A 26399-nucleotide genomic window follows, 5' to 3' on the forward strand; every position below is an offset into this window, starting at 1 on the left:
CGACGAAGACAAAAATTAGAAAAAGAAAATTTAACGCAAGGCATATTTATATGTACATACATAAACTTTAAGATTTGTTATTAGTTTCATGCATTGTATTATATAAAAAGTATATTTTTTCAATATAGCTACTTACACGTTTATCCCACATTATAAATGTTTAACATAAGTTAAACATAGGTGAAATACAACAGTAGTACAAAATCAAAGTGTTTTTTTATTCTGCAAGTTTTTGAGTATTTTAGATTATGATTGTGTCAGCTTTTTTCAACTTTTGTCAAGTTCAAACAGAGAGGGGCGGGCTAACATGACAGATGTTTGAGTTTAGAGCGGCCTCTAGAGGACAAGAGTAGCTTTAAAAAATAAAACGTTATTATTTTTAAATGTACTTAGCTAAACCTCCTTAAATCAGCATTCTGTTTAAAGAAAATCAATAAATAACACAAAATAAAATGGCGCCAGCAGCGTTGTCTCGTGGTGTGAGGTGATTTTATATGTATTTAAACATCTCTTGTAGAAGCAAATTTTTGTTAGACCTGTACATGGATGACTTTGTCAATGGTCCCAAATTCTCTATTTTTCAAAAATAAATAAATAAATAAATAAATAAATAATTGATTAAAGACCCCCTATTATGCATTATAAAATTGCCTGTTTTTTGGGGGGGATCTCCAAGAACAAGCTGAAATGCATGCAGAGTAAAAACAAAGAAATATTGTCATATAATAAATTATTATAAAATATAATTATATTAAATGTACTTACCTAAACCTTCTTAAAATCGCAGTATATACATCAACATTCTGCTTAAACAACAAAATAAAAAAACAAAGAAAGTCGAGTTGTCACGTGGTTTCTATGGTGGTCCAATCACGTTTCACGTCGGTTTTAACAAATGAAGCGAGATTTTTTAACATGTCAGGTGTTTTTATACATTTATATTTTCAAACCACCTTTGATAAAACCAAATTGTTGTACCTGGGTGGATTTGTAATTATTCCAAATGGTTTATTTTCAACATATTTGATTTATATGTGCTTATAGAATCAGAAAGAGCTTTAATGCCTGGTATTCACACATACGATGAATTTGTTTTCGTGACAGAGCTTCTACAGTGCAACAGAATGACAGAGACAGGACAAAAACAGATAAATATATTTAAGAAATAGAAGTAAATAGTGAATGCATATACAAATTGACAAGTATATGTACAATTAATATGTACAACGTTATATGTGCAGCTAAGTATGTTGTTTAATATAAATAAGTGTATTTAAGTATAAATAGTATTGCTGTTTGTTTCATAATTACTATGATAAAGTGTTCATGAGATAGACCGGCCGGCTGATATCTGGTATTTTTTTTATTTGCACTTTATGTCCAATAGCACATTCGCACACATGTAGAGCTACCAAGAGCTATCAAACAAAGTGGATGGACTTACCAACTCCTAGCAAAGTAAGTATGCTTGATTTGTATTATAAGTGTATATATGTAATATATATATTTAGTCTCAAAAGACCACAGTAAGGGAAATGTTACTTTTTATTTAACAAGACCAACTTGAAAAATACTAAAGTAAAATAGTAAATACTATAGGGGAATTACCAACCTACAGTACGTCACACATGACGTCACATGGGTTCAACCGCGCAAACTGGTTGCAATAGCAAACATGTCATGTTATGTGATAGGATGCCAAAAGCGAGGAATAGAAAACCTAAATTTTATTGTACACCACACTGCTTTAAATGCCAACCGCAGATGTCTTTGTCTAACAGCCATCAGAAGAGCTGAATGGAGTGAGGACCTAATTAAAAATGCTCGACTCTGCAGTTCTCATTTCATATCAGGTAAGTTCACGCTATGCTGAATCATATACACGTTACTCATTTTTGATTGCAGCAATGATTTCAGCAAAGACAGTTAAATATGAGTATAATAAACTGCAGACACTGAATGCTTAGAATGAAATGTAAAAATGTAAGTTCACATACCCTGCCGTACAGATGCAGTTTGCTGTCAGAATGCAGTTGTTCTGTTAGTTGATGATTAGTTATAGGCCTTGTACAGTTCTGTCTTCTTTCCTTGTCTTTGGCTAGGCAGAACATCGGATTTTGGCACTACATAGTGTTGAATCTGGTAATCATGAAGCATTATTTCTTGCACATGACCACACCGAACAAAATTGTTGGCATCCAAAGACTTGTAGGCCTTTAACTTTTCTCTTGTAAAATCACTTAGAGTTTCAATGAGATAGCCATTTCATCTTATCCCCTCCGCATTGGAAGGGTGCTATCGCAAATGGACCTGTCAGACGAACGCAACGCCCCTGACTTTAACGTTAATTTTTTTGCTGAAAAACATGCTGAAAATGTTGGTGGTTCATTCCACTGTGGCGACCCCTGATTAACAAAGGGACTGAAGCCAAAAAGAGAATGAATGAATAAATGAATGAATAAATGAATTAATAATTGAATGAATGAATAAATGAATGAATGAATAATTGAATGAATGAATAAATGAATGAATGCATGATTTTCTTTAATGCATCAAGTAAATAAAAATGTAAATATGTACTTGTCAAGTATTGGGTTAAGTTTAACAACTTTATTAATTCCACCAGGGGCAATTAAATTATGGCAGTGGCATTATGATACAACAAACAATATAAAAAAACACTATCCAGCATGTTTCATAATAACATCATAGGTAGTACTAAAATAAATAAATAACCCATAGGAAGGACCCGTATATTAAAAATGTAAAACTTGCTCAAATATAAGCACATATAGCCTTATTGCCTCAGGAACAAAGGAGAATTTATATCTGTTACAATATAACTCATCAGCATTTAATGCTTCTAAACCTTCTTCAAGAGGGCAACAATACAAAAAAAGGCTTTAGACGATGGGAATCATCTCCTAACACACATTAAGTTGTCGTTATCATTTGTAATGTAATGTAAAGTTTATTTATATAGCACATGTATTGTGTATGGCCATACACCCAAAGCGCTTAACAATCATGAGGGGGGCCTCTCCACACCTCCACCAGTGTGCAGCAGCCACTTGGATGATGTGACGGCAGCCACAGGACAATGGTGCCAGTGCACTAGCCAAAAACCAGCTATAGGTGGAGTTTAAAGACAGTAACACAGCCAATTCGGTGGATGGGGATGATTGGGAGGCCATGATGGTTAAGGGCCGAGAGGGAATTTGGCCAGGACCAGGTTACACCCTTACTCTTTACATGAAGTGTAAACACCCTTACTCTTTACACCACAGAGTGTCAGGTTGTCTCATCTGAAAGAAGGGACCCACTGACAATATAGTGTCCCCTTCACTTTTACTGGGGCATTAGGACTCACACAGACTGCAGGTTGAGCGCCCGAAACACCACTTCCAACAGCAAGCTAGTTTTTCCATGTGGTCTCCCATCCAGGTCCTGACCTGGCTAAGGCCTGTTTAGCTTCAGTGAGTATTTGGTCTTGGACTGCAGGGTCATCATTTGCTGTTGATGTAACTCTACTGACCTCCGCAGAGGCAAACCAATAATTTTGGAGCAAGTCTTGACTATGTTTTGAAGGCAATTTTTGTCTCTAATGAAAAGTTAGTGGAAATAAGTTTTAAAAAAAGCATAACTGAAAATAAATTTACTTTTTTATGTATAGTCCTGTTTTATTTGAGTTAAAGCTTTAAATTGTCTGCTGTAGTTATCAGAAATTACACACATACACTCTCTCTTTCTCTCACACACAGTTAAACTCTTTAAAGATTTCTTTCTATTCAGCATACATTTTTTGATCAGCTTTTCATATGCTCTATATGGCATAAATCTCTTCTCAACTGTTGCTCATTTGCTTTGATCTGAGATTACTGAAATGACAACAGCAGATATATTTGCTTTAAGTTTCGTAACATCACCAATAAATGGCTAAGTAATAAATCTCTGCCACATCATCAAATGCTACTGTAAGCACCGCAATTCTGTCTGCTTCCAAAGTAACCATTAATTCAACAAAGAGTCACATCTAGTATATAATGTTCTTAATTTCTAAAGAACTTGAAAGTTAGCAGACCACAAGCTCTCTTGTTGTTTTCAGGTAACTTGAAGCTAAAGAGGAGGAGAATTGTGATTCAGGTGAGCAGGCTACAGACGCCTTACAGTATAAACAGAGCTGATAAAGACACCGCACAGCAGTTTTCATGGGCACCTGTTTAAAAGGTAACATGAGTGTTTTGTCTCTCGTCCTGTTTTTGCTTTCCGTCCAGCAGTTCTGGGCTCAGGAAGACCCTCTTCTGCCTTTCTCTGAACACTTGGACCTTGAGCACAATGTGCAGCTGAAGTGGGGATTTGATAAGATCCAGGGCACCATCTTATTCCAGCTCTCTGTCAACACCAGCGGCTGGATCAGTTTCGGCTTGAGCCCTAATGGAGGAATGACTGGAGCTGATATAGTCATTGGAGGAGTTGACAACAAAGGCACTTACTTCACGGTAAAGACTAAAAACTTTAAATAAGGCACTGATTTTAGATTTTAGATCAGTGAGCATACATCTAACTTACATTATTAGTCTTTCAGTCAGTATCAGTAACATTTTACAATAAGGTTGTATTGGTTAATGTTAATGTATTTACACTGAAAAAAAATATTAATTGGATTTACTAAATTTCTTTAAGGTAAGTGGTTGAAACGAAACAATTTACATTGGCTAAATTCAAAAAAAGAAATTAGGTTGGACATTTCTTAATTTAATTATTTTGTTTAAATTCTGCCCATACACATTGTTTGCAACCACTTACCTTAAAAAAATTTAGTTAATCAAATGAATCTTTTTTTTTGAGTACGGTGCTGGGCAAAGATAAATCGCGATTACTCACATCCAAAATAAAAGTTTGTTTTGATATAATATATATGTGTTTTATAGATCTATTTATTATGTATATGTTATACACACACATACAATTGAAGTCAGAATTATTAGCCTCCCTGTTTATTTTTTCCCCTCAATTTCGCCTTCTTTGCCATGATGACAGTACATAATATTTTTCTAGATATTTTTCAAGACACTTCTATACAGCTTAAAGTGACATTTAAAGGCTTAACTAGGTTAATTGGGTTAACTAGGCAGGGGTGTGTTTTCCAAAACCATCGTTAGCCACCTAAGGTCGCAAGTTCCGTCGTTACAAACATAGTTTGTTGATTTGCCGTTTCCCAAATCTGCTATTGTAAAGGGGATAATAATTTTGTTGTTAAAATGGTGTATAAATTTTTTTAACTGCTTTTATTCTAGCCGAAATAAAACAAATAAGACTTTCTCCAGAGGAAAAAAATATTATCAGACATACTGTGAAAATTTCATGTCTTTGTTAAACCTCAAACTACACAAAAAATGTGACAGATCATTTTAATTTATATATAAATTTGTATCAAATACATATATTTTATATCTAAATATTTTCTCAAATATGTGCATGTCTGTGTGTATTTTTATATGCATAATAAATATACACAGTATACATACTTAAATTACACCACCAGTCAAAAGCTTAAGGCCAGTTTTTTTTTTCATGTTTTCTTTTTAAAGAAAAGTATTCTGTTCATCAAGGCGGCATTTATTAAAATTATTGTAAAAAAAAATTGTTAAAAACGTATTTATAAAACATTTATTTAATATTTATTGTATGAAGTTTCAAATTAAATTATTACTCCAGTTATTATTACTTTTATTGCTATTACCATTAATAATGATAATATTAATATTAATAATAATATTAATAATAATAATAATAACAACAACAACAACAATAATCATTAATATTAGAGTGATTTCTGAAGGATCACGTGACTCACTAAGACTTTAGTAATGAAACAGAAATATCATCTTTAAAATCACCGGAATAAATGATTTAATTAAACGATAAGCCACTTTTGATCACTTATTTTATAGTGCAAAAACATTTCCCAATTTTACACTTTGAACTGTATTTTTGATTAAATAAATGCAGCCTTGGTGACCAGGAGAAGCTTATTTTAAAACATTTAAGAATCCTACGGATCCCAAACTTTTGACCGGTAGTGTATGTCAAAACAAACTTTTACTTGTGATTAATCACGATAATTTTTCTCAGCACTAGTATTTTTTTCTAACATAAACGAACAATATTTCAGTATTTCTACATCTTTATTAATACTAGTTAATGCTGTTCATTGTTAATTCATTTAAACTCAGGCTTTATTAACTTAATGACTACACTGCATGAATTTGGATGTTAATAATGCATTAGTAAATGTTGAACTACTGTACAAAAGCTGGGGTGCCGAAAAAAACAAACCTAAAATAACAGCTGTTCAATTTACCGTTAAATAACAGCCGTTAGAACAGAAATTTTCTTAAATTTAAGATTCTGTTAAATTTCTTTAATTTAACGTTTGTTATTTCATGGTAAATGTCTGTAATTTAATGGCCGTTATTTTTACGGTAAATTTCTGAAATTTAATGGCGTTATTTTACAGTAAATTTAACTTTTTATATACGTATTTTTTTACATTGTATGATTAATAAATGCTGTACAGATATTGTTCCTGTTAGTAAATATATTAACACTAACTAATGTGTTCTAATGAAACTAACTAATGAAACCCAATTGAAACCTAATTAAATACTGATCCAATAAGTCACTTACAGGCTCTATAAATCTACTTTTACATAATTTTTTGTACTTTATATTCCTGATTCATAGTGATTACACATACAGTTTAATGGTATTTATAATTTTTTTTGGTATAAGCTTTTTTTGACCAATATTATCACAATACTTAAAGGTACAAAAGGATTACTGCATTTACTTACTTTCAATGTTGGGTAAAGTTAGTTTTCAAAGTAATATATTACAATCTTATGTCACTGTTAAAAAAGCAACTAAATGTGTTACTTACAAAACTGACAGAATCTGCAGACATTTTTTTTGTGCTATTTTTGTGGAGAATTTTGAAAAACAAATCTGTGGACTTAAGCGGAAGGATTTTTAGGAGCACCATACCTAAAAACCTAATATATGAAATAAAAAATAATACCCTATTAACTTTTATTTAATATTTACAATGCAAATCCAATTAGATCCACTTATTTGATAAACAAAGCAAGTCTCTTACACAATATATCTACTAAAAGACAGCTAAAATATTACTTTACTTGCTGTACTGTAAACAAACCATATGAACATTTTCATATTAGTCAATAATATTACTGAAATTAATTAGGTAAAACTGAATAATTATGCTTTTACAAATGTTTTCACAAGTAAACTAAGTAACTATGAACTACACAAGTAGTTTTCATAGCTAGTTTAGTTAAATGTTAACAAATGAAGCTCTTTTGTAAAGTGTTAATGAGCAACATGCCTACAAAAATATCAACATTTTCCATTCATATGATAGTCATGTCAATTCAGGTAAAAATATTTACATTTCACAAATAAGTCTTCAAGTATGTGCTTGGAGAGCAGGAAAGGAGACTCCAGGAGACCTCCTTTAATAGAAGGTTATCCTTATCTGCACGCTACTTAACAGGCATTATGATGAATCACTGTCAAGAAACAGTCTGAATTATTTTAGAAAGCACTCACTGTATTTGGAAGTGCACATATAATTGTGATATGTAACAGTCTCATTCTGAAAACGTAGCCCTATATACATTTCTGGAGATCGTTAATTATGTAGGCAGTATGGCTACATTTCGTCTTTAAAACAAACGTTACGGGGTGGTATGACCACGTTCCTTTTCACACTTATCAGCTGCTTAACTCCGTATGGACGGCTTTTCCGCTGTTAACAGCTTGTCCAGTGGCTCACCGCATTTGTCGGCGGATGTGTGGTGTGGAGCAGAGTTGACTGCGACAACAGGGTTCAAGTCCGGTGAAGAAGGCTTCAAGAAAGCAGTTAAAACAAAAAATAAAAGCTAAAAAATAAAATAAACAAGTAAATAACAGCACTAGAACGTAGTAAGGTCTGAAAACGTGGTAAAAATCAAGCTTTTCTTTTTCTGGATTGCTTTTGAAAACACTGTCGGTTTGGTTTAGGGAAGTGGGTAGGCAGGTAAATCTGTGGTTTTGAAAACACACTTGGTTGGGTTTAGGAAAGAAGCAAGGTGGATCAGTCAGCTGACAGCATCCTCTGGTAGATTTACGCAAGAAAAGCAGGTGCGAATGGGATTCGCGAGAGAAATTTGAGATCTTAAAAGCATACACAGTGGCCTCTGATGGATTCATGAAAACAAAAACTGTGAAAAAAAGTACGTTCTGGGAAATATTTGGTGCTCTGCAGAAATGTACAGTGTATAGGGGTACATTTCAGAATGAGCCTGGGTTGGTGATATGTATTTGATATACTTCATTAAATATAACATTTTATGTTATGAACATATATTTATCTTCCTCAGTGGTGTTTCAAAACTCTTTGTTTTTTTCCTGTTGAACACAAATGAGGATATTGTAAATGCTGCTAGCTGGGACACATTGACATCCATAGTATGTTTTTCCAACTATGAAAGTCAATTGGTTTTAGCAACTAGCATTCTTCAAAATATCTTCTTTTGTGTTCAACAGAAAAAAGAAACTCATAAAACCACATGAGGGAGAGCAAATGATGAGGTAATTTTCATTTTTGAGTGAACCGTCCCTTTTAAGTCTAATAAATTGTATTCAGTTTTATTTGTTTTCACACTATGTGTCCTAAAATATTTCCAAATGTTGGTCATTGTAAGTGTTTTGACCTATCGAGAGAGGTGATTGGGGAAAATGTACATAAACGCAATCATAAAAAAGACCTATTATGTGTGCCCATTCATCCTTCTTTTCTCTTTATACAGGACCGCCATGCCTTGGGAAATTCAATGCCTGTGGTCGACCAGAAACAAAACTACAAACTCTTGTCCCTAAGCGAGTCTGATGGGAAAACAGTCATGAAATTCCAGCGGTCCATTGAATCCTGTGATGAAAATGATTTACCCGTCACCGTAAGCCTGTTTAACAATAGAATGCATTTGTTATATTCCTTACAAAGAAAAGTAGTTCAAGAACACTAGCTGCGTAACCCTCCTCCTCATTTCACTGTAAGATATACTATGCCGCTGTATCCAGAAAACAATGATGGTGAAACTATGACATTACAAAACAAAACCTGCAATGTAAGGGAATCTACTCTGTGCTTGTCCAGCGGGATCAGGGGGTGTTTCTGAGAACAAACTGCTTGTTCTTTTGTCAAGGGCTCTCGACTGTACTTGAGAAATTCTCCTGAACTCTAAATCTACTTGAATTTTAAATCAAAACATAGCTATGTGTTAGCATTAGCAGAGCTGGCTAGATTACTTACAGTATGAATTGTAACCAGTTATAAATGACCTTTTTCAAACAGGTTTGTTTGAAATACCTGCTTCAGCTTACATTTTTGTGAGACTAAAAAAAGGCACTTCAACATCCATTTGACTGCAATTTTTGAGTAAATACATACGGATCACTTTACTTTTTTACTTCACTAAATTTGTATTGATTTCAGAGAAATCGCCTCTCATTATTAAAGGTGTTTTCTGTCACCACTTGTTTAGCCTGCATTAATGCATTCAGTGTAACCAAAATAATCATTAAAAGATCGGGATCTCAACACCCACGCAACATAAATCATAAATGATGGTGATTTGCATATGTTTATTAATCCTTCGAATCTAATCCTGCATTTAAATCTATGTTTGAAAGACACAAAAATCCAGGAAAAGAAATTAAGTCTTTAGTCTTTTGAGTTAGTTATGAGATTACAAACAGTCAAATAACACACAAGTACTAGGATAACAGTTTATAGTTTAGATAAAACCCCTCATGTTTATGGTACAGATCACAATCACAGTCATATGCATTTAACAACACTAAAAAATGAAAGTTGTAGGCAGCAATTACATGATTTAATCAATAGGTGGCGACAACCAGACATCACAAATATGCCACTGAATAATTCTTTAAAAATGACACATCTAGCAATGAAGCATGAAGTTTTATAAGTGAATAACTAAATAATTTATTGAAAATAAGACCAAAACTAAATATAGGTTGTACAAATTATAATGTTAGATTCCTACATTTAGCTTTATCAGCAACAGTAGTAGTAACAGTTTTATTTAGCTGATTATTTCTTTATTTTATTTTTAATAAAATTCGTGACTAAAAAAAACATAATGTGAACCAAACTTTGAGCTTTGTGATCAGTTACACCACTACTAGCGAGCAACAAATTCTGTTCCTTTTCACATTAATGATATTTACTGGGACATACAGTATTATTGATTATTTTTGTGCAGTTCTTTGCAAAAAAAACAAAAAAAAAAACAGAAAACAACTTAATGGTGTTTATGATTTGTAATCAATTATGTTTGCCTCACTACCTGTTTATCTGCATATGGACAACTTTTCTGGCGTGGTCAGTTTGCTCAGTAGCTTACCTTGTACAATGCTTTACTTGTGATTCAGAGTGCCAGAGTTTGAGTCTGGTTTAGCACAAAACTTCAAAAGCAATGTAAAAAAAACAAAACAAAACAAAAACAGTAAAGGCAATGTAAAATCAGGGGTGACGCAGTGGCTCAGCGATTATGACATTCACCTCACAGCAAGAAGGTTAGTGATTCGAGCCTCGGCTGGGTCAGTTGGCGTTTCTGTGTGGAGTTTGCATGTTCTCCCCGTGTTTGCATGGGTTTCCTCCGGGTGCTCTGGTTTCCCCCACAGTCCAAAGACGTGTGGTACAGGTGAATTGGGTATGCTAAAATTGACCATAGTGTATGAGTGTGTGTGTGAATGAGTGTGTGTGGATGTTTCCCAGTGATGGGTTGTGGCTGGAAGGGCATTCTCTGCGTAAAACATATGCTGAATAAGTTGGCGGTTCATTCCGCTGTGGCAGCCCCTGGTTAATAAAGGGACTTATCCAAAAAGAAAATGAATGAATGAATGTAAAATCATGATAAAACAACATGGCCATGATGCAATTTTCTCTTGCATTTCCTATTGGTTGGGTTTAAGTCAGTCAATCGCTAGGTGATCTGTACGACAAGCCCCACCTTCTCATAAACATGAAGCGTAGAGCGAGGTGTATCTGAAACATACAACAAAACATATCCCAAGTAACGTATTTCAGATTATTAATTCATTTTGCAGTAGATGCACTTCAAGCCACAACCCAGTATTGGAAAACATTCAAACACTCTTCAATTCACACAAACACACTCATACACTAAGGCCAATTTACTTTATTCAATTCACTTGCACTACATGTTTTGGACTGTGGGGGAAACCAGAGCAGCCAGAGGAAACCCACACCAAACCAGGAGAATTTGGTGCAATCAATGAATTGTGAACAACTTACTGAAATTATCTAAATATGTCATGTTTACATGTAGTCTGATTGAGTGTTTATTAATATGTAATTTACTCTGATCACATTTCATTACACTTCATTTGTGGAATTTGATTATGTAATCCTTTGTTTTTTCCAAACATGTTTGTCTTTCTTCTATTGAACATAAAATAGGATATTTTAAAGAAAGCTAAAAACCTGTAACCATTGACTTCCATTTTTATTTAGTTTTCCGTCTATGGAAGTCGATGGTTACAGGTTTTCATCTTGCTTCAAAATATCTTTTTTTGTGCTCAATAGAATAAGAAAACTCTTGAGGGTAAATAGTACATAGTAAAAAAGTAAATAGTAAGTACATTTTCATTTTAGAGTGAACTATCCCTTTTAACTGTAGTGTGTGGACAAAGTGCATCTCGTTGTTCATTTAGAAATCCAGTAAAAGTATTTTTTTGCATTATCAGATTCTTCCGATGAAGCTGATTTACGCATATGGAGAGACTGATGACATCTCATACCATAAGGCCCAAAGGGGCACAAAGGAGGTGAACCTGTTGAAGTACATGCCTCGCGCCAGCCTTTCAAACGCCACATATTTTGACATAACTATGGAAAATGTAAGTCAAATTAATATTATTTAAAAAAAATATTTGTTGCTTTTCTTGTTTTATCTATGGACGTACAATAGGTTGGTGGCCGTATCATTTCAAACTTGGAATTTGATTAATATTTAGCGAAAAGATGATTTATAGCCTTGAATTTTACTTGTTTTTTGCAGTGGAAATCAGATGTCCACTGCATTGCTATCAGGCTCTGACAATTTCATATTATTTATTCACCCATTTTTCTTCAGCTAACTAACCCTTATTTATCAGGAGTCACACGATGGGATGAACAGGCAACTTATCCAGCATGTGTTTTACACAGCGGATGCCCTTTCAGCTGCACACTCTCTCGCATTCACACACTACGGCCATATTTTGTTTACCCAATTCACCTGAACCACATGTCTTAGGACTGTGGGGGAAATCGGAGCATCTAGAGGAAACCCATGGCAACACATCGAGAACGTGCTCCATTTTCATTTGGCAGTTCTCCACACAGAATTTCATATTATAATTACAATATTCATAAAAGATTTTTATTTATTCTTCTATTTATTGGTTAGCTGTATCGGCAAACATTTGTTTGCCAACTAAATTCATTGAATTCTTCTCTTAATATTAATATTTCTGTTGCTGAAATTTTGAGACCAACTTTTAAAACTTCCTGCCTTTACTTGATGAAGAAAATGACAAAACATCATATTATCAAGAAGAAATTAGTCCATTATTTAGATTAGAGCATATTAGAGCAGTGACATGGTGGCTCAGTGGTTAGCACTGTCACCTCACAGCAAGAAAGTTGCTGGATCAAGTCCAGGCTGTGCCAGTTGGCATTTCTGTGAGGAGTTTGCATGTTCTCTTCATGTTGGTGTGGGTTTCCACCGGATGCTCCAGTTTTCTCCATTGTCCAAAGACATGTGCAAAAGCTTAATTGAATAAACAGAATTGTCCGTAGTGTATGAGTGTGAAGTGTGTATGTGTGTTTTCCAGTACTGGGTTGCAGCTGGACGGGCATCCGCTTTGTAAAACATATGCTGAAATAGTTGGTAGTCTTTTCAGCTGTGTTGACCTCTAAAATTTTGGAAAATCAATGAATGTTAGAGCGCATATTAGAATGTAACGTTAAAAAAAACGACATTTCTGAAACTTTAAAATGTTTGTTTTTTGTGTATAAGAAGTAGATCCGTTTATTGGTTAATAATTTGATTGGTGCTTGTAAGTGTGCAATTTCACTTTTTTTTATCTTAAAAGTGGTTTGAGATGCACATTTTTTTTTTGATGTTTGCTTTAATTTTACCCGAAACAAAACAAGAGGGTGGGACATAGTGTAGCCCCTTCCCTTTAAAAACAAAAAGCATCCAATAGCGTTTTGCTTTGCCAGTGAGAGTGGTTGAGATCAATCGCATCAAATGAAAAGTGTCAAGATTGAAATATGAGGTGATGTGAATAAAAAAGCTGATCCATTTAGGCAGAGGTGACAAACTACAAGCTTTTCAGTTTTACATCTTCCAACTGCAAATTTAATCAGTGTTTTGGAGCACACTAGCTTATAGATATCCTAAAAACAAACAACACTGATATTAACATCTAAAAGACTTTATTTTAATTTAACGGGACCTTTAAGATACTTGCTTCATTCCAGTTTATGCTACCAGCCAACCAAACCTACTACCACTGCAAAACTGCAAGAGCACCTACATTCGACAGCAAACAGCACATTTATCGGGTGAGTCTACGAGCTTCTCACAGTTTATTCATCCACCCATCTGCCACATATTTTCATCAGATCTTACTTTTCTAATCTCCAGATTGAGCCGGTAATCACCAACTATGACCTAGTGCATCATCTGCTGCTGTACCGCTGCCCGCCGACAGTGACGGAGCCATTGGAGCTGGAGTGTTACACGAAAACTGAACGGTGTATGGAGACAATTGCAGTGTGGGGAGTTGGCGGAGGGGTTCGTATTTTCTGTGAATGGGGTTTTAAACATCCAAATTTAAAGAGGGTCTAATACTATTTCATGCAGAGTTACTTATACCTTTTAATAAGGCTGGGCAATATGACATAAAATCTCATATCACAATATTAGTTGACAATATTCTGATTCTATATATATATATATATATATATATATATATATATATATATATATATTCCAATTCAATTTAAGTTTATTTCTATAGCGCTTTTTACAGTTTTAATTGTTTCAAAGCAGCTTTACAAAAGGAGCACATTATGCATTACAATCAAATATTGTCATTATATATATATATATATATATATATATATATATATATATATATATATATATATATATATATATATATATATATATATATATATATATTTATATATGCCAACCTGATTTCACCTAGTAGGACATGTTCCTGGATTAACATCTATGTTGATCCTAAAACACAATTTCAAGCAGCCAATCAGAATTAGGGGTACATTTACAGTTTATGTTAAGTTTAAGCTTACGGTTAGGTTTATGCACGTCTATCCAACTATTATTCCCCTCTGATTTTGGAAATCATTTACAGTTATGGTTGGGTTTAGGGGTAGGGAATAGGTATGGATTACATAGATAACAAAAAAAGCTGTTCCAGGTTCAACATAGATGTTAATCCAGGATTGCATTGTGTTTGGCAAAACCATGACATGTTTATTTGTAAACATGCAATTTTATTATATAAAACCTGCAGTTTTATAGCATATAGGTGATGTCTATGTGTGTATATTTAATGAAGTGTATTTGTGTATTTAGACATTATCAGGAAGGCTATTACAGAGTTTAGGAACCATAAATGAGAAGGCTCTGCCTCCTTTTATGGACTTGGCTATTCTGGGTACTACCAGAAGCACTGAATTTTGAGAGATTAAAGAGCGGGTTGGATTGTAGTGAGACAGATCTTTGGTTAGATAAACAGCTAGATTATGTAAAGCTAGTATCATTTAAAAAAAAAAATTTTAGCCTTTTATTTTTGGCATTTTGCCTTTATTTGACAGGATAGTTGGATGACAGGAAGTGAAGTGGGAGATAGAGGGGGATTGGATCGGGAATGGTCCACGAGTCAGGATTCGAACTCAGAACACCTACTCTATATGTCATTACACTAACCACTGGGCTATATGGATATACTGTAGTACCATTTCTGTAAATTCAATCAATAATAGTTTACATATAGCTCACATGGAATTGCATCTCTCACCACACACCAGCTATTGAGGGAGTGGAGAGAGAGTGATACAGCCAATTCGGTGGATGGGGATGTTTGGGAGGCCATGATCGATATGGGCCTATAAGGGGAATTCAGCCAGGACACCGGGGTTACACCCCTACTCTTTAAGAGAAGTGCCATGGGATTTTTAATGATCTCGAAGAGTCAGGACCTCGGTTTAACATCTCATCTGAAAGACGGCGCTCACTGATAGTATAGTGTTCCCTTCACTATACAGGGGCATTAGGACTGACACAGACTGCAGGTTGAGCGCCCCCTGCTGGCCTCTCTAACACCACTTCCAACAGCAACCTAGTTTTCCCATGTGGTCTCCCATCTAGGTACTGACCAGGCTCAGCCCTGCTTAGCTTCAGTGAGTAACCAGTCTTGTGCTGAAGGGTGATTTGGCTGTACTTATTCAAATGTAATTAAAAGATGGAACATCAAAGCAACTGTTTGATTAAAAAGTGGAGAAATATAAAATAAATGTTAATCAAATATAAAATAATTTTCAAAAATTACTGACTACAGGCACAACATAAAATACCGCAAAAAAAGAAAACAAAATGTAAACATTGCTTTCAAGTTTTGCTTGCAATGCAAAAAAATGCAAGTTTTTGCATTGCTTTCAAACTTACATCCATGGTTTATTTTACATACACCATAGATGTAAGATTGCGGTCATCCAAAAGACCATAATCAATGTTTTTTTATGACACTGCAAATAAACAATAGAGCATAATATGAAATAAGAGACTTTTATTTTGTCCATATTATATGTTTTGTCATATTGCACAGCCCTAACCTTAAAGAACTGAATTCTCAAGCTGAGCATACCCCACAATTCATTTTTTTCTTTGATAAAGTTGAATATATCATAGATTATACAGTCACTCTACAGTAGGGCTGCATGATATTGGAAAAATCTGATATTACAATATTTTGTTATTCTGCAATAAATTGAATATAATTTCAACAGATTAAATTTGGAAAGATTTCATTTATTTAGATCGACTGAGAGTCTTTTTCTATGCAGTCCATCTGCATAAAATATAAGAAATTACAAGCATATATAAATCCGACAGTGCTTCGGATTTTCTCCCGCATGATTTTTTGGTGAGTCGAACAGTATTCAAGTACAGAGCTTGAACAGTTGGATGTAAAATAGCATGGTCATGAAAAAATGTATCTTTAGCTTTTAATAAATAATATAATCATGCGATTTAACTATTGCACATACACACATTGTGATATAAATGCTCAAATGATATATTATTCAGCTCTACTCCACAGTTTTCAATGTTACCATAGACATTAGTATTATTTCCAAACCTAAACTAAGCCTTTATTGTACAATAGAAAGAAGTAACTTCTTACTCCACAAACATCCTCATCTTCACTATTTCTAAATGAGGAAAATTTACTGATTAAACTGATTTTACATTCTTAAAAATAGTAATAACCTTTTCAATTGCATGTATTTGAAGGATTTTGAATTCCCTGAAGTGGCAGGACTTCCGATTGGAGGAAATGTTGGCGACTTTTTCTACAGGCTTGAGGTGCATTACAACAATGTCAATAAAACTGCAGGTCAGCCAGTAGTGCTTTGAGATGTTACATTTCACACAGGATTTAATGTTTTTAAGGTGTTTGTAATAATAAAACACTGCTGTATCTTTTCTCCTCCCAGGTCGAGTTGATAGCTCAGGTCTGCGATTCTATTATACGTCTAAACTACGCCAACATGATGCGGGTATTTTGATGACAGGGCTAGCAGTGATTCCTTCATACGCCATACCTCCCAAAGCCAAATCTTTCCTCACATATGGGATGTGTGACACTACTTATATCCCCAAGGTATATACAGTATAAAGACATATAAGATGTATACATTTACATACAATTGAAGATAAAGGGCTCTATTTTAACGATCTAGACGTGAAATCTAAGGGCCCTATCATACACCCGTCACAATGCGGCCTATCAGAGTAAATAACCAATCAGACTCTCATCTCCCATTCCCTTTAAGAGTCAGTTGCGTCGCGCCATAGCACATTTGCTATTTACATGGCAGACTTTGTAAGTGGAAAAATCAAAAGCTTCACTAGTGAGAAAACAGTTAAACAGAGCATCTGCAGCACTAGAATGAGAGAATGAGCCTCCTCATTCTTTACTTTCAGTCTTTCGTGGATAAGGAAACATGATGTACGCACAGATATCCATTAGCCTACATAATTTTGTATGTTAAGTGCAAAGATTTGTTTTAAAACTATTTCTAAATTCAGTTCTCATTTTTAGCAAACGAATAAATGAACAATAATAACAAAGTGTGTTAAAAAAAACTGAGTTATATCCAAATACACATGCTGTGCCCCATATGGTCTAAAACCTGACAGTTGGGCAAATCTAAGCTTGTTTTTAATAAAACAAATATAAATATGCATATAATAAATAATACTGCTAATAATAATAACATTATACAAAAGCAAATTGTGATGAATAAACTAAAAATGCCCCAGCGAGATGAAGAAGGCAAATATTAATAATTTTTTTAAAATTTATTTTATTCTTTATATTTATTTTATTTTTTTGTAAAGATATTTGCGTATTGCTGTACACCCTGTGTGTATTAAGCTATGTTTAAGCAAGGTGCACAACTAACGGGTTCTGCTTTTTTCCAGAACCCCTATTGGCGCACATATGAGCGCAAATTCATTTGCTATTTAAACAGCATGCAAAACTTCAAAACAACACTTGCGTCAATCTGAAACTAGCAAACAACATTTGCTGGGTGTATGATAGGGCCCAAAATCTTTCACATCTTGTGAAGTTGAAATATTTTTTTAAATATTTCACAAGAGACTAATTAAGCACATTTTTTAAACATAATAATTTAATAACTGATTTCTAGTAACTGATTTAATTTGTCTTTGCCATGATGACTGAACATAATATTTTACTAGTTTTGCAAGATACTAGTATTCAGCTTACAATGTTATTTAAAGGCTCAAAAAGGTTAGACAAGGCAAGTTTATTTATATAGCACATTTTTATACACAAAGGTAATTCAAAGTGCTTTACATAAACAAGAATAAAAGAAACTAGTATAAGTAATAAAAACAACAAAGAATAAAATACTTAAAAACAGATTTAAATGTGTTTTAAAGGAATGAAAAAAAGAAAGGCATAATAGTACGATCTGTCAGACATGCAGTAGCACAGTGCTCATTCAGTAAAGGCACAGCTAAACAGATGTGTTTTCAGTCCTGATTTGAACGTGCCTAATGATGGAGCACATCTGATCATTTTTGGAAGCTGATTCCAACAGTGGGGGACGAAGTAGCTGAAGGCCGATTTACCTTACTTTAACTCTTAGAATTTTTCATTAACTAGAGGTTAATTAGGTTAACTAGGCAAGTTAGATTATTTGGACAAGTCGTAGGACAACAGTGGTTTGTTCTGTAGACAACTGATAAAAATAACTTCTTAGAGGCCAGGACACACCAAGCTGATGGTTGATCATTGGGCTTCGTCAGTCTAATAATAAGGACCTCAGCTGTTTATACGTTTCATTTTTAAAAAAATATTTTTTTACTTCAACCAAATTCAAGGAAACAAAACTTTTTCAAAAATTTCCTTGCTCTGTTACTATTGTATTTCTCAGCTAATAATTTAAACTGTATCTTCAACTGTATGTGTAGTAAATGTATAGTTACTCACATTCCCACAAGACATTTCTGGATAATGTTTTGTGTTCTGTGCTCTGCAGGTACTGGAGACGGCAAATGATCTTCAGGTGTTTTCTGTGATGATGCACACACACTTAGCAGGACGCAAAGTGCGAGTTGGACACTTCAGGTAAACATTTCTGACCAATGAACTTTTTTATCATTGAATATGTTTTGAAATTTTTCTAACAAACAATCAGCGAAAGAAAATATACTGCAGCAAGCATTTTAGGTTTAATAGAAGTCTAATAGATGTCTAAGCATCTAAATGTTGTTTAAGCATATACACTACCTTACAAAATTCTTGTTGCATTGTGCAAAATAATCGATATTGTGTATGACTCCCATGAAATTAGAAGACTGCATCCATACATCTCTGCAATGACTCAAATAACTTCTTAATAAAGTCATCTGGAATAGCAAAGAAAGGGTTCTTGCAGTACTCCCAGAGTTCATCAAGATTCATTGGATTCAGCTTCAATGACTCCTCCTTCATCTTATCCCAGACATGCTCAATAAAGTTCATGTCTGGTGACTGGGCTGGCCAATCCTGGAGCACTTTGACCTGTAATGTGGAGGCTGAAGTATGAGAAGGAGCGCTATCCTGTTGAACAATTTGCCCTCTCCTGTGGTTTGTAATGCAATGGGCAGCACAAATGTCTTGATTCCTCATGCTGCTGATGTTGCCATTCACTCTGCAGATCTCTCACATGCCCCATTCTGAATGTAACCCCAAACCATGATTTTTCCTTCACCAAACTTGACTGATTTCTGTGAGAATCTTGGGTCCATGTGGGTTTCAGCCGGTCTTGTGCAGTATTTGTGATGATTGGGATGCAGTTCAACAAACGATTCATCTGTAAAATCTACTTTCTGCCACTTTTTCAAATGATCAGAGGCAGCGGGTTGCTGAATAATACTGAGAGATTTCAGCTGCTGTCTGGGCTTCACTGCCTTTCTACACCCCCGTTTCTTAAAATTCTTATTCCTTTCAGAGAAGGAAAACAGATTGATCTTCTAGCTGTGGATGAAAACTACAATTTTGAATTCCAGCAAGTGACAAACTTGGGCAAAACTAAGACAGTGAAGTTGGTGAGTGCTAAAAAAGTCTTCAAGCAAAAATGTTAAATAGGTCTACTTCAATTTGTTCAAATTTATAATCAACAGGGGCTCGTGTACAATATAAATTCCAAAAAAACAGTAAAAAGAGTAATAACGAGTAACTTAATTAAAATTTTAGACATTTATTTTATTTAAAAATGCAGTTTATTCCTGCGATTCAGAATTGAATTTAATTCACATTATAAAATTTGTAAACTTTTGTGCTGCTTCATATTTTTGTGGAAGCTGTGCCATATCACCATTCAAAAGTAAAATAACTTGATTAGGTTTTATTCAGCAAGGTCAATACTGACAATACAGACAAAAACATAATAATGTAACAGTATGTAATGCTATTGTAATGCTAAATGCTACTGTTTTAAAAATATTTTTCATCTAAGAATCCTGAAAATATTACACACACACACACACACACACACACACACACACACACACACACACACACATATACACACACATTGCATTCATAACCCATAATGACAATGTGGAAAATGATTTTTTGAAATTGTTGCAAATTTTTTACAAATAAAAAACCTGAAAAATCACATTCTTAAGTATTCACCGCCTTTGCTTAATACTTTAATGATGCACCTTTGGCAGCGATTACAGCCTCAAGTCTTTCTGAATATGATGCCACAAGCTTGGCACACCAGTCTTTGGGAATTTTTGCCCATTCACCTTTGCAGTACCTCTCAAGCTCTATTAGGTTGGATGGGAAGTGACAGTGTACATGACATTGAACACTGATTAAAAAAGACATTTAGAAATATATTCCCACAGAAAAGGATTATTTTATAGTGAAACAGTATTTCACATTATTACTGTTATTATCATATCTTTAATTACATAAATGCAGCCCCCGTATGCGTGAGAAACATTAGCAAAACTTAAATTTTTATAAACAAACTGTTAATTAATGCATAATTGCCATTTACTGTAAAATAATCCACTGTAAATTAAATAAAGTAATAAAAATTGATGTTTCAGGGTGACAAACTGCTGGTGGAGTGCACTTACAATACTGAAAATCGCAACACACTCACACAGGTTTGTACATTTACACATATTGTCTGTTTTCTTCAACATCAACTACTGTAGCTTCAACCCTTACTACCTCTCATTATTTACATTTCTTTAATGTACTTTTATTTTTCTTTAAAGTAATTTTTTTTAAAGTAATTACATTTTTTGCAGAAGTTTTTCTGTTGACTATCCAATATAACAGCTACTGTACTAATGATTCATCTAACTGTTAAAAGGTTAGCTCACCTAGAAATAAAAATTACCTCATCATATACTCGCACTCAGGTGGCTCCAAAATTTTATACATTCCTTTCAAGATACACTAGAAAAAAGTAGCCATTGATATCTATAGCAAAAACAAAAACAAGTTAAACTGAGTAAAGGAGGAGTAAATGAGGACAGAATATTTATTTCTGTTTAAGCTCGCACTTTAAAGTCAGCATTAAATAGAAAATTTCATAGTCTTTAATTCAAGTTTATTTGTATAGCGCTTTGAAAAGTTTAGATGCAAAAACCTCTAAATGCCATCTGAAATTTTCCTCTCCTGTATGTACGTTCATATATATATATAAATATACATACATACATACATACACACACATATATATACATATATATATACATATATACACACACACATATATATATATACATATATATATACACACACACATATATATACATACGTATATATATATATGTGTGTGTGTATATATATATATACATATATATATATAAATACATATATATATACACATACATATATATATATACATATATAGATGTGTGTGTGTGTATATATATATATATATATATAACCATATACCTATACACACATAAGCATATACTGTATTTATTTATCTATCTGTTGAGCATCTTCTATTTGTTTATAGCAACAAAATAAGGTCTTATAACTGAAATATATTCAACCTATTTCCTCCATTTTCCCAGGAATATATTCGTCGTAAGTTTACAGAAGTGATTTTTCTATTGTATAGATCTCAATAGTTACATCTATCCAATTATTTAAGGTTGGACGCTCGCGCTGTAGCCATTTGCATGAGATTGTTTTTTTTAGTGGCAGCCATGAGAGCACGCATCAGGTATTTATTGTCTGCCATTACTGTATCTGGATCTACACAGCCAAAATCTAACAACTTACTCTCTAGAGGTATATCTTTTTTAAATATATGTAAGGTGCACATTAATGAATTACAATCAAATACAAGTTATTATATACACACATCATTAACCTGCAGCTTTGTAGCATGTACTGTAGGTGATGTCTATGTGTACATGTTTAATGAAGTGGATAGTCTTGACAGGATTTTATTGATTGATTGCACTGTTTTCTGTATGGTTGTGTTGTTTGATGAATGTTTAAAAGGCTCTCTTTCTGCCGCAGGGAGGTCTGTCGACATCAGATGAGATGTGTTTGGCTTTCCTCTTCTACTATCCAGCTATGAATCTGAGCGGTTGTGAGAGCTTACCTCATTTCTCGTCTTTAGTGTCTGAAATGGGAGCAGGAGATACAGGGTAATCGAATTTATCATTCCTTATATTTATACTTAACTATTCTCATAAATGAAAAGTTCACCCAAAATTTTTAATTACCCCATAATGTAATCATCCTCAAGCCATCCTCTGTGTATAGAACTTTCTTCTGTCAGATAACCACAGTTGGAGTTGATTTAAAGGTTCCTTCATGTTGTATAATGGTGTTGGGCAGTGGAGAGTTTTTTGAAGCTTCCAAAAGTGCAAAAATCTGCCGTTAACCAAACCCATATGCCGACAGGTGGTCAACGCATGACTTATCAAATGCATCATTGTGTTTTTGTAACAAAAAAAAACAAACAATTTTACTTTTTTTTTTAATTAACTACTTAAATCACTGATCTCTGAATTGAGGGATGACAAGATGTGATCGTACACTTAGGGTGTACTGACACTAGGCATGGTTGCCTTTAACTGTGCCCAGGTGTGATTTTCCTTACTCGCCTTGGTCTGCACTCACACTTTATTTTTACCTGCTGAGCCCGAGCTCGCTTGTCATCGATGATGCGGCTGTTCAGTTAGGAAGAGAAGCGCTCTTGCTCAGCTATTTTGTATTATTTTAGGTCGTTTGATATGCAGTGACACGCAATCAAATCTTTTGCTGAACAGCTCCACTTCAAAAATGTTCATGAAAGTCCTCATTCTGCATGTATTAGGAGGTTTGCTGAAGGTGCAGCTGAGTTGAGGAGAGGGGTTTGCGTTCATTGAAAAATAAGAATGGTTAATACATCCATATGAAACAGTCGGGTCTACAGTTTCACGCTCAGGCACGCTTTGCACTCAGATTATAAGCATACCGCACCCAAAGCCCAACCGAACTGCGCTCTGGCACACCTCTTTTAACCGGGCCAAGGCCAGCCAACTGAACCGTGCCTGGGCGAGATTCGCAGCACACACACTTGTCAAACGACCCAGGTTCTGATAGCCTAGTGTGAGTACACCCTTATAAAATCCTTGCTGTCTAAATTTTAGTTTGATCAACTTGACTTTTCTAGTCATCTCAACATACATCAACTAAACTGACTAAAAATATTAAGCTATATCATTTGAAAGCTTTACTTGAGAGCTGATTACTGTAGCTTGATAAAATGTTAAAGTAACAGAACATTTGTTGTCATGAGTTTTTATTCCAGTGAAAGTTCCAGGGAAAATAGATGAACGAGGATAACTAAATGCTGTTAACTTATTAAAAGTGGAAAAAGGCAAGTTCAAATGTCACTGAAAGAGAAGAAGAGCTTGAGTCATCATCATCATCTTCATCATGTGTCAAACAGAGTCAAAGCAGCTTAACATAAAAGCTCTAGTAAACTGTAACTGTATCAGTCCAGTTTTCAGAGTTGAAGATAAGTTTAGTTCCGTTCAGTGTTTCCACAAGTCCCAAACCAAGCAAGCCAGTGAAAATTGAAATTAATAAAAAATAAAACAAAAATAAAATTAAAATTAAATAATAAAATTAAATATTTTTGTTTTCTGGTGATTTTATTTTTTGTTTAATTATTCATTAGTTTTCTTTTCAGCTTAGTCCCTTTATTAATCTGGGGTTGCCACAGTGGAATGAACCACCAACTTATCCAGTGTATGTTTTATAAAGCGGATGCCCTTCTAGCTGCAAGCCATGACTGGGAAACACCCATGCACTTCCATTTACACCCACATACTCTATATACAATTTAGCCTACCCAATTTACATATACCACATGTCTTTGGACTTGTGGGGGAAACTGAAGCACCCGGAGGAAACCCACGCCAACATGAAGAGAACATACTAACTCCACACAGAAACGCCAACTGACCCAGCCAAGGCTCAAACCAGCAACCTTCTTTCTTTGAGGCAACATCACCACCCACTGTGCCATTGCACCGCCCTTAATTTTTTGTTACTCAAAATATAAAATGAAAATTAAATCATTTATTAATTTTGATGGTCCGTCTGTCACCATTTCGGAACTTCGAACGAAAATCAAAAAATGGCTCGTTTTTCAATATCGTTTCTAAAATAAAATACAATGACGAAAATATACACAGATCCTTCTGGAGGCGTGAGATGCTCTTTTAGAGTGCAGAGGATCAAGACAGTGCTCCAGGTAATAATACTAATGGCAGACTCTGGCTAAAGGATTTCACAGTCGATGACAAATAAAAAAAATAAAAAAAAACATTTCAGATGTTTTACAATATGGTGCCACCTCATGTAGCTGGTTTGTCCATTAATGCATCCCATCTCCCACTTTTTTGATCACATGATCTGTTAAACAAAATCCCATGACTTATTTGATGTGCAAGCTGTAATTTTGTCTGTAAATCTGTTTCCATCAAAACTTTTTAATTAGCATTTTTAATTTTTTTTTTATTTCTTGACATTTCTAATAAGAAATTTTATTCATTGTATGTGATATTTATGTGACATAACTAATGTTTTGAGTTTGAGTTTGTTTTGTTACAAAAACACATCATTCCGCTTAATAATACATGTCAAGCCCCTGGTTGCATTTATTCGTTTTATGATGGATTTATTCACTTTTGAAAGCTTAAAAAATTGCTATTTTCCAACAGCATTATTCAGCATGGAAGATCCAAGATCAAATTTAAAGCTACTCTGACAGTGTTAGTCTGACAGAACAAAGTCACACATCAACAGTGTTGGGGGTAATGCATTACAAGTAACGTGAGTTACATAATAATATTGCGTTTCTAAGTTAGATTTTCTAGTCTGAACACAATGCAGCTGTTTTTGTTGCCTGTGCCTTTAATGCTAGTTCTCCCCGCCCACCATTCCCATGTGCATGTCAGAGTCAATCTCCGTCTCGGCTAAACAGCACAGTGACAGGCATGAAGGAAGCAGATCTCACGTAACGTTTGTGAGAAATACAACAGTAAGAACTTTCCCAATGATTATTTAATGTATTTGTTGTGGAGTTAAGTCTTTAGATGAGACACACACAATATCGCTGCTCTTTTATACTCATTACTATTGAGACATGTTAATACGCGGCTGTCAATCAATTCGGTGGGCGGGGAAATCCACACTCCAACATCACGTTGTGGTAGACCTCAAAATAAGACAAATTTTGAATCCTTTTTTTAACGCCAAGGAAATTTAAATTAAGAGAATTAATGTCTTTATATCAACCCAATATGACTGTGGACACACTATACCTACACACAGTTCTGTCCAAACAGCTCCCAAAGATGATTTTCATCAGAGGTGAACACAGGTATATGTAGATGTAGGTTATACAGTGTGCTGTTAATTGCAGAGCACATTTATTTAAAAAAAAATAAATGAAAAAATGAAAAAGTTCTGGAAGAGATCAAGCCTCATCCAGGGTATAAAAGTAATGCAAAAATAACTCAAAAGTAATGTAACGCATTACTAACCATAACGCAACTAGTTAATTTTTTTAGGAAAGTAACTCAATATTGTTATGCAATACTTTCTAAAGTAACTTTCCCCAACACTGCACACCAAGGCCGAGTGATTTTCATTTTTAGGTAAACTATTCCTTCAATGCATTTAGTTCTTAATATTTGCCTTAATGTTAATGTTGCTTTTATTTTACACATTCTCAGAACCTGGCTATATATGATGAACACGATGGCTTGGAATGACAGCTCTATCAATGAATACCAACAAACACTCAAGAAAATCAACCAGACAGTCATAGTCGTGAATTCATTTGTAAGCATCACACCACTTTTAAATGTACTGCTTCTTTTACTACACATTTACCTGACTTTTCTATGTGTGAT

At 34.2% G+C, this 26399-nt stretch overlaps 1 protein-coding gene across 13 annotated transcripts in view; it reads left to right on the forward strand.

Annotated features, from left to right (window-relative positions):
- The first annotated feature begins 872 nt into the window (after window positions 1–872).
- Window positions 873–26399, forward strand: part of moxd1l (monooxygenase, DBH-like 1, like) — a 30821-nt gene continuing 5294 nt past the window's right edge. For 2 of the 13 annotated variants that reach the window (XM_073932492.1, XM_073932485.1), the window contains exons 1-17: window positions 885–917; window positions 1105–1171; window positions 1388–1458; window positions 1782–1853; window positions 4106–4143; window positions 4278–4499; window positions 8874–9020; window positions 11860–12012; window positions 13643–13726; window positions 13809–13958; window positions 16710–16812; window positions 16913–17079; window positions 18992–19080; window positions 19946–20042; window positions 21060–21119; window positions 22501–22631; window positions 26220–26328. In XM_073932492.1, the coding sequence (XP_073788593.1) occupies window positions 4443–4499; window positions 8874–9020; window positions 11860–12012; window positions 13643–13726; window positions 13809–13958; window positions 16710–16812; window positions 16913–17079; window positions 18992–19080; window positions 19946–20042; window positions 21060–21119; window positions 22501–22631; window positions 26220–26328 (1347 nt within the window). In that variant the 5' untranslated portion in view covers window positions 885–917; window positions 1105–1171; window positions 1388–1458; ... (1 more) ...; window positions 4106–4143; window positions 4278–4442. Of the gene's footprint in view, window positions 1246–1387; window positions 1459–1781; window positions 1854–4105; window positions 4144–4167; window positions 4500–8873; window positions 9021–11859; window positions 12013–13642; window positions 13727–13808; window positions 13959–16709; window positions 16813–16912; window positions 17080–18991; window positions 19081–19945; window positions 20043–21059; window positions 21120–22500; window positions 22632–26219; window positions 26329–26399 lie in introns of those variants that run through there. The other 11 variants (XM_073932491.1, XM_073932483.1, XM_073932487.1 and 8 more) reach the window with 11 other exon arrangements.

Source organism: Danio rerio, chromosome 20 (assembly GCF_049306965.1).
Source record: "Danio rerio strain Tuebingen ecotype United States chromosome 20, GRCz12tu, whole genome shotgun sequence".
In the NCBI taxonomy this organism is placed as follows: domain Eukaryota; kingdom Metazoa; phylum Chordata; class Actinopteri; order Cypriniformes; family Danionidae; genus Danio; species Danio rerio.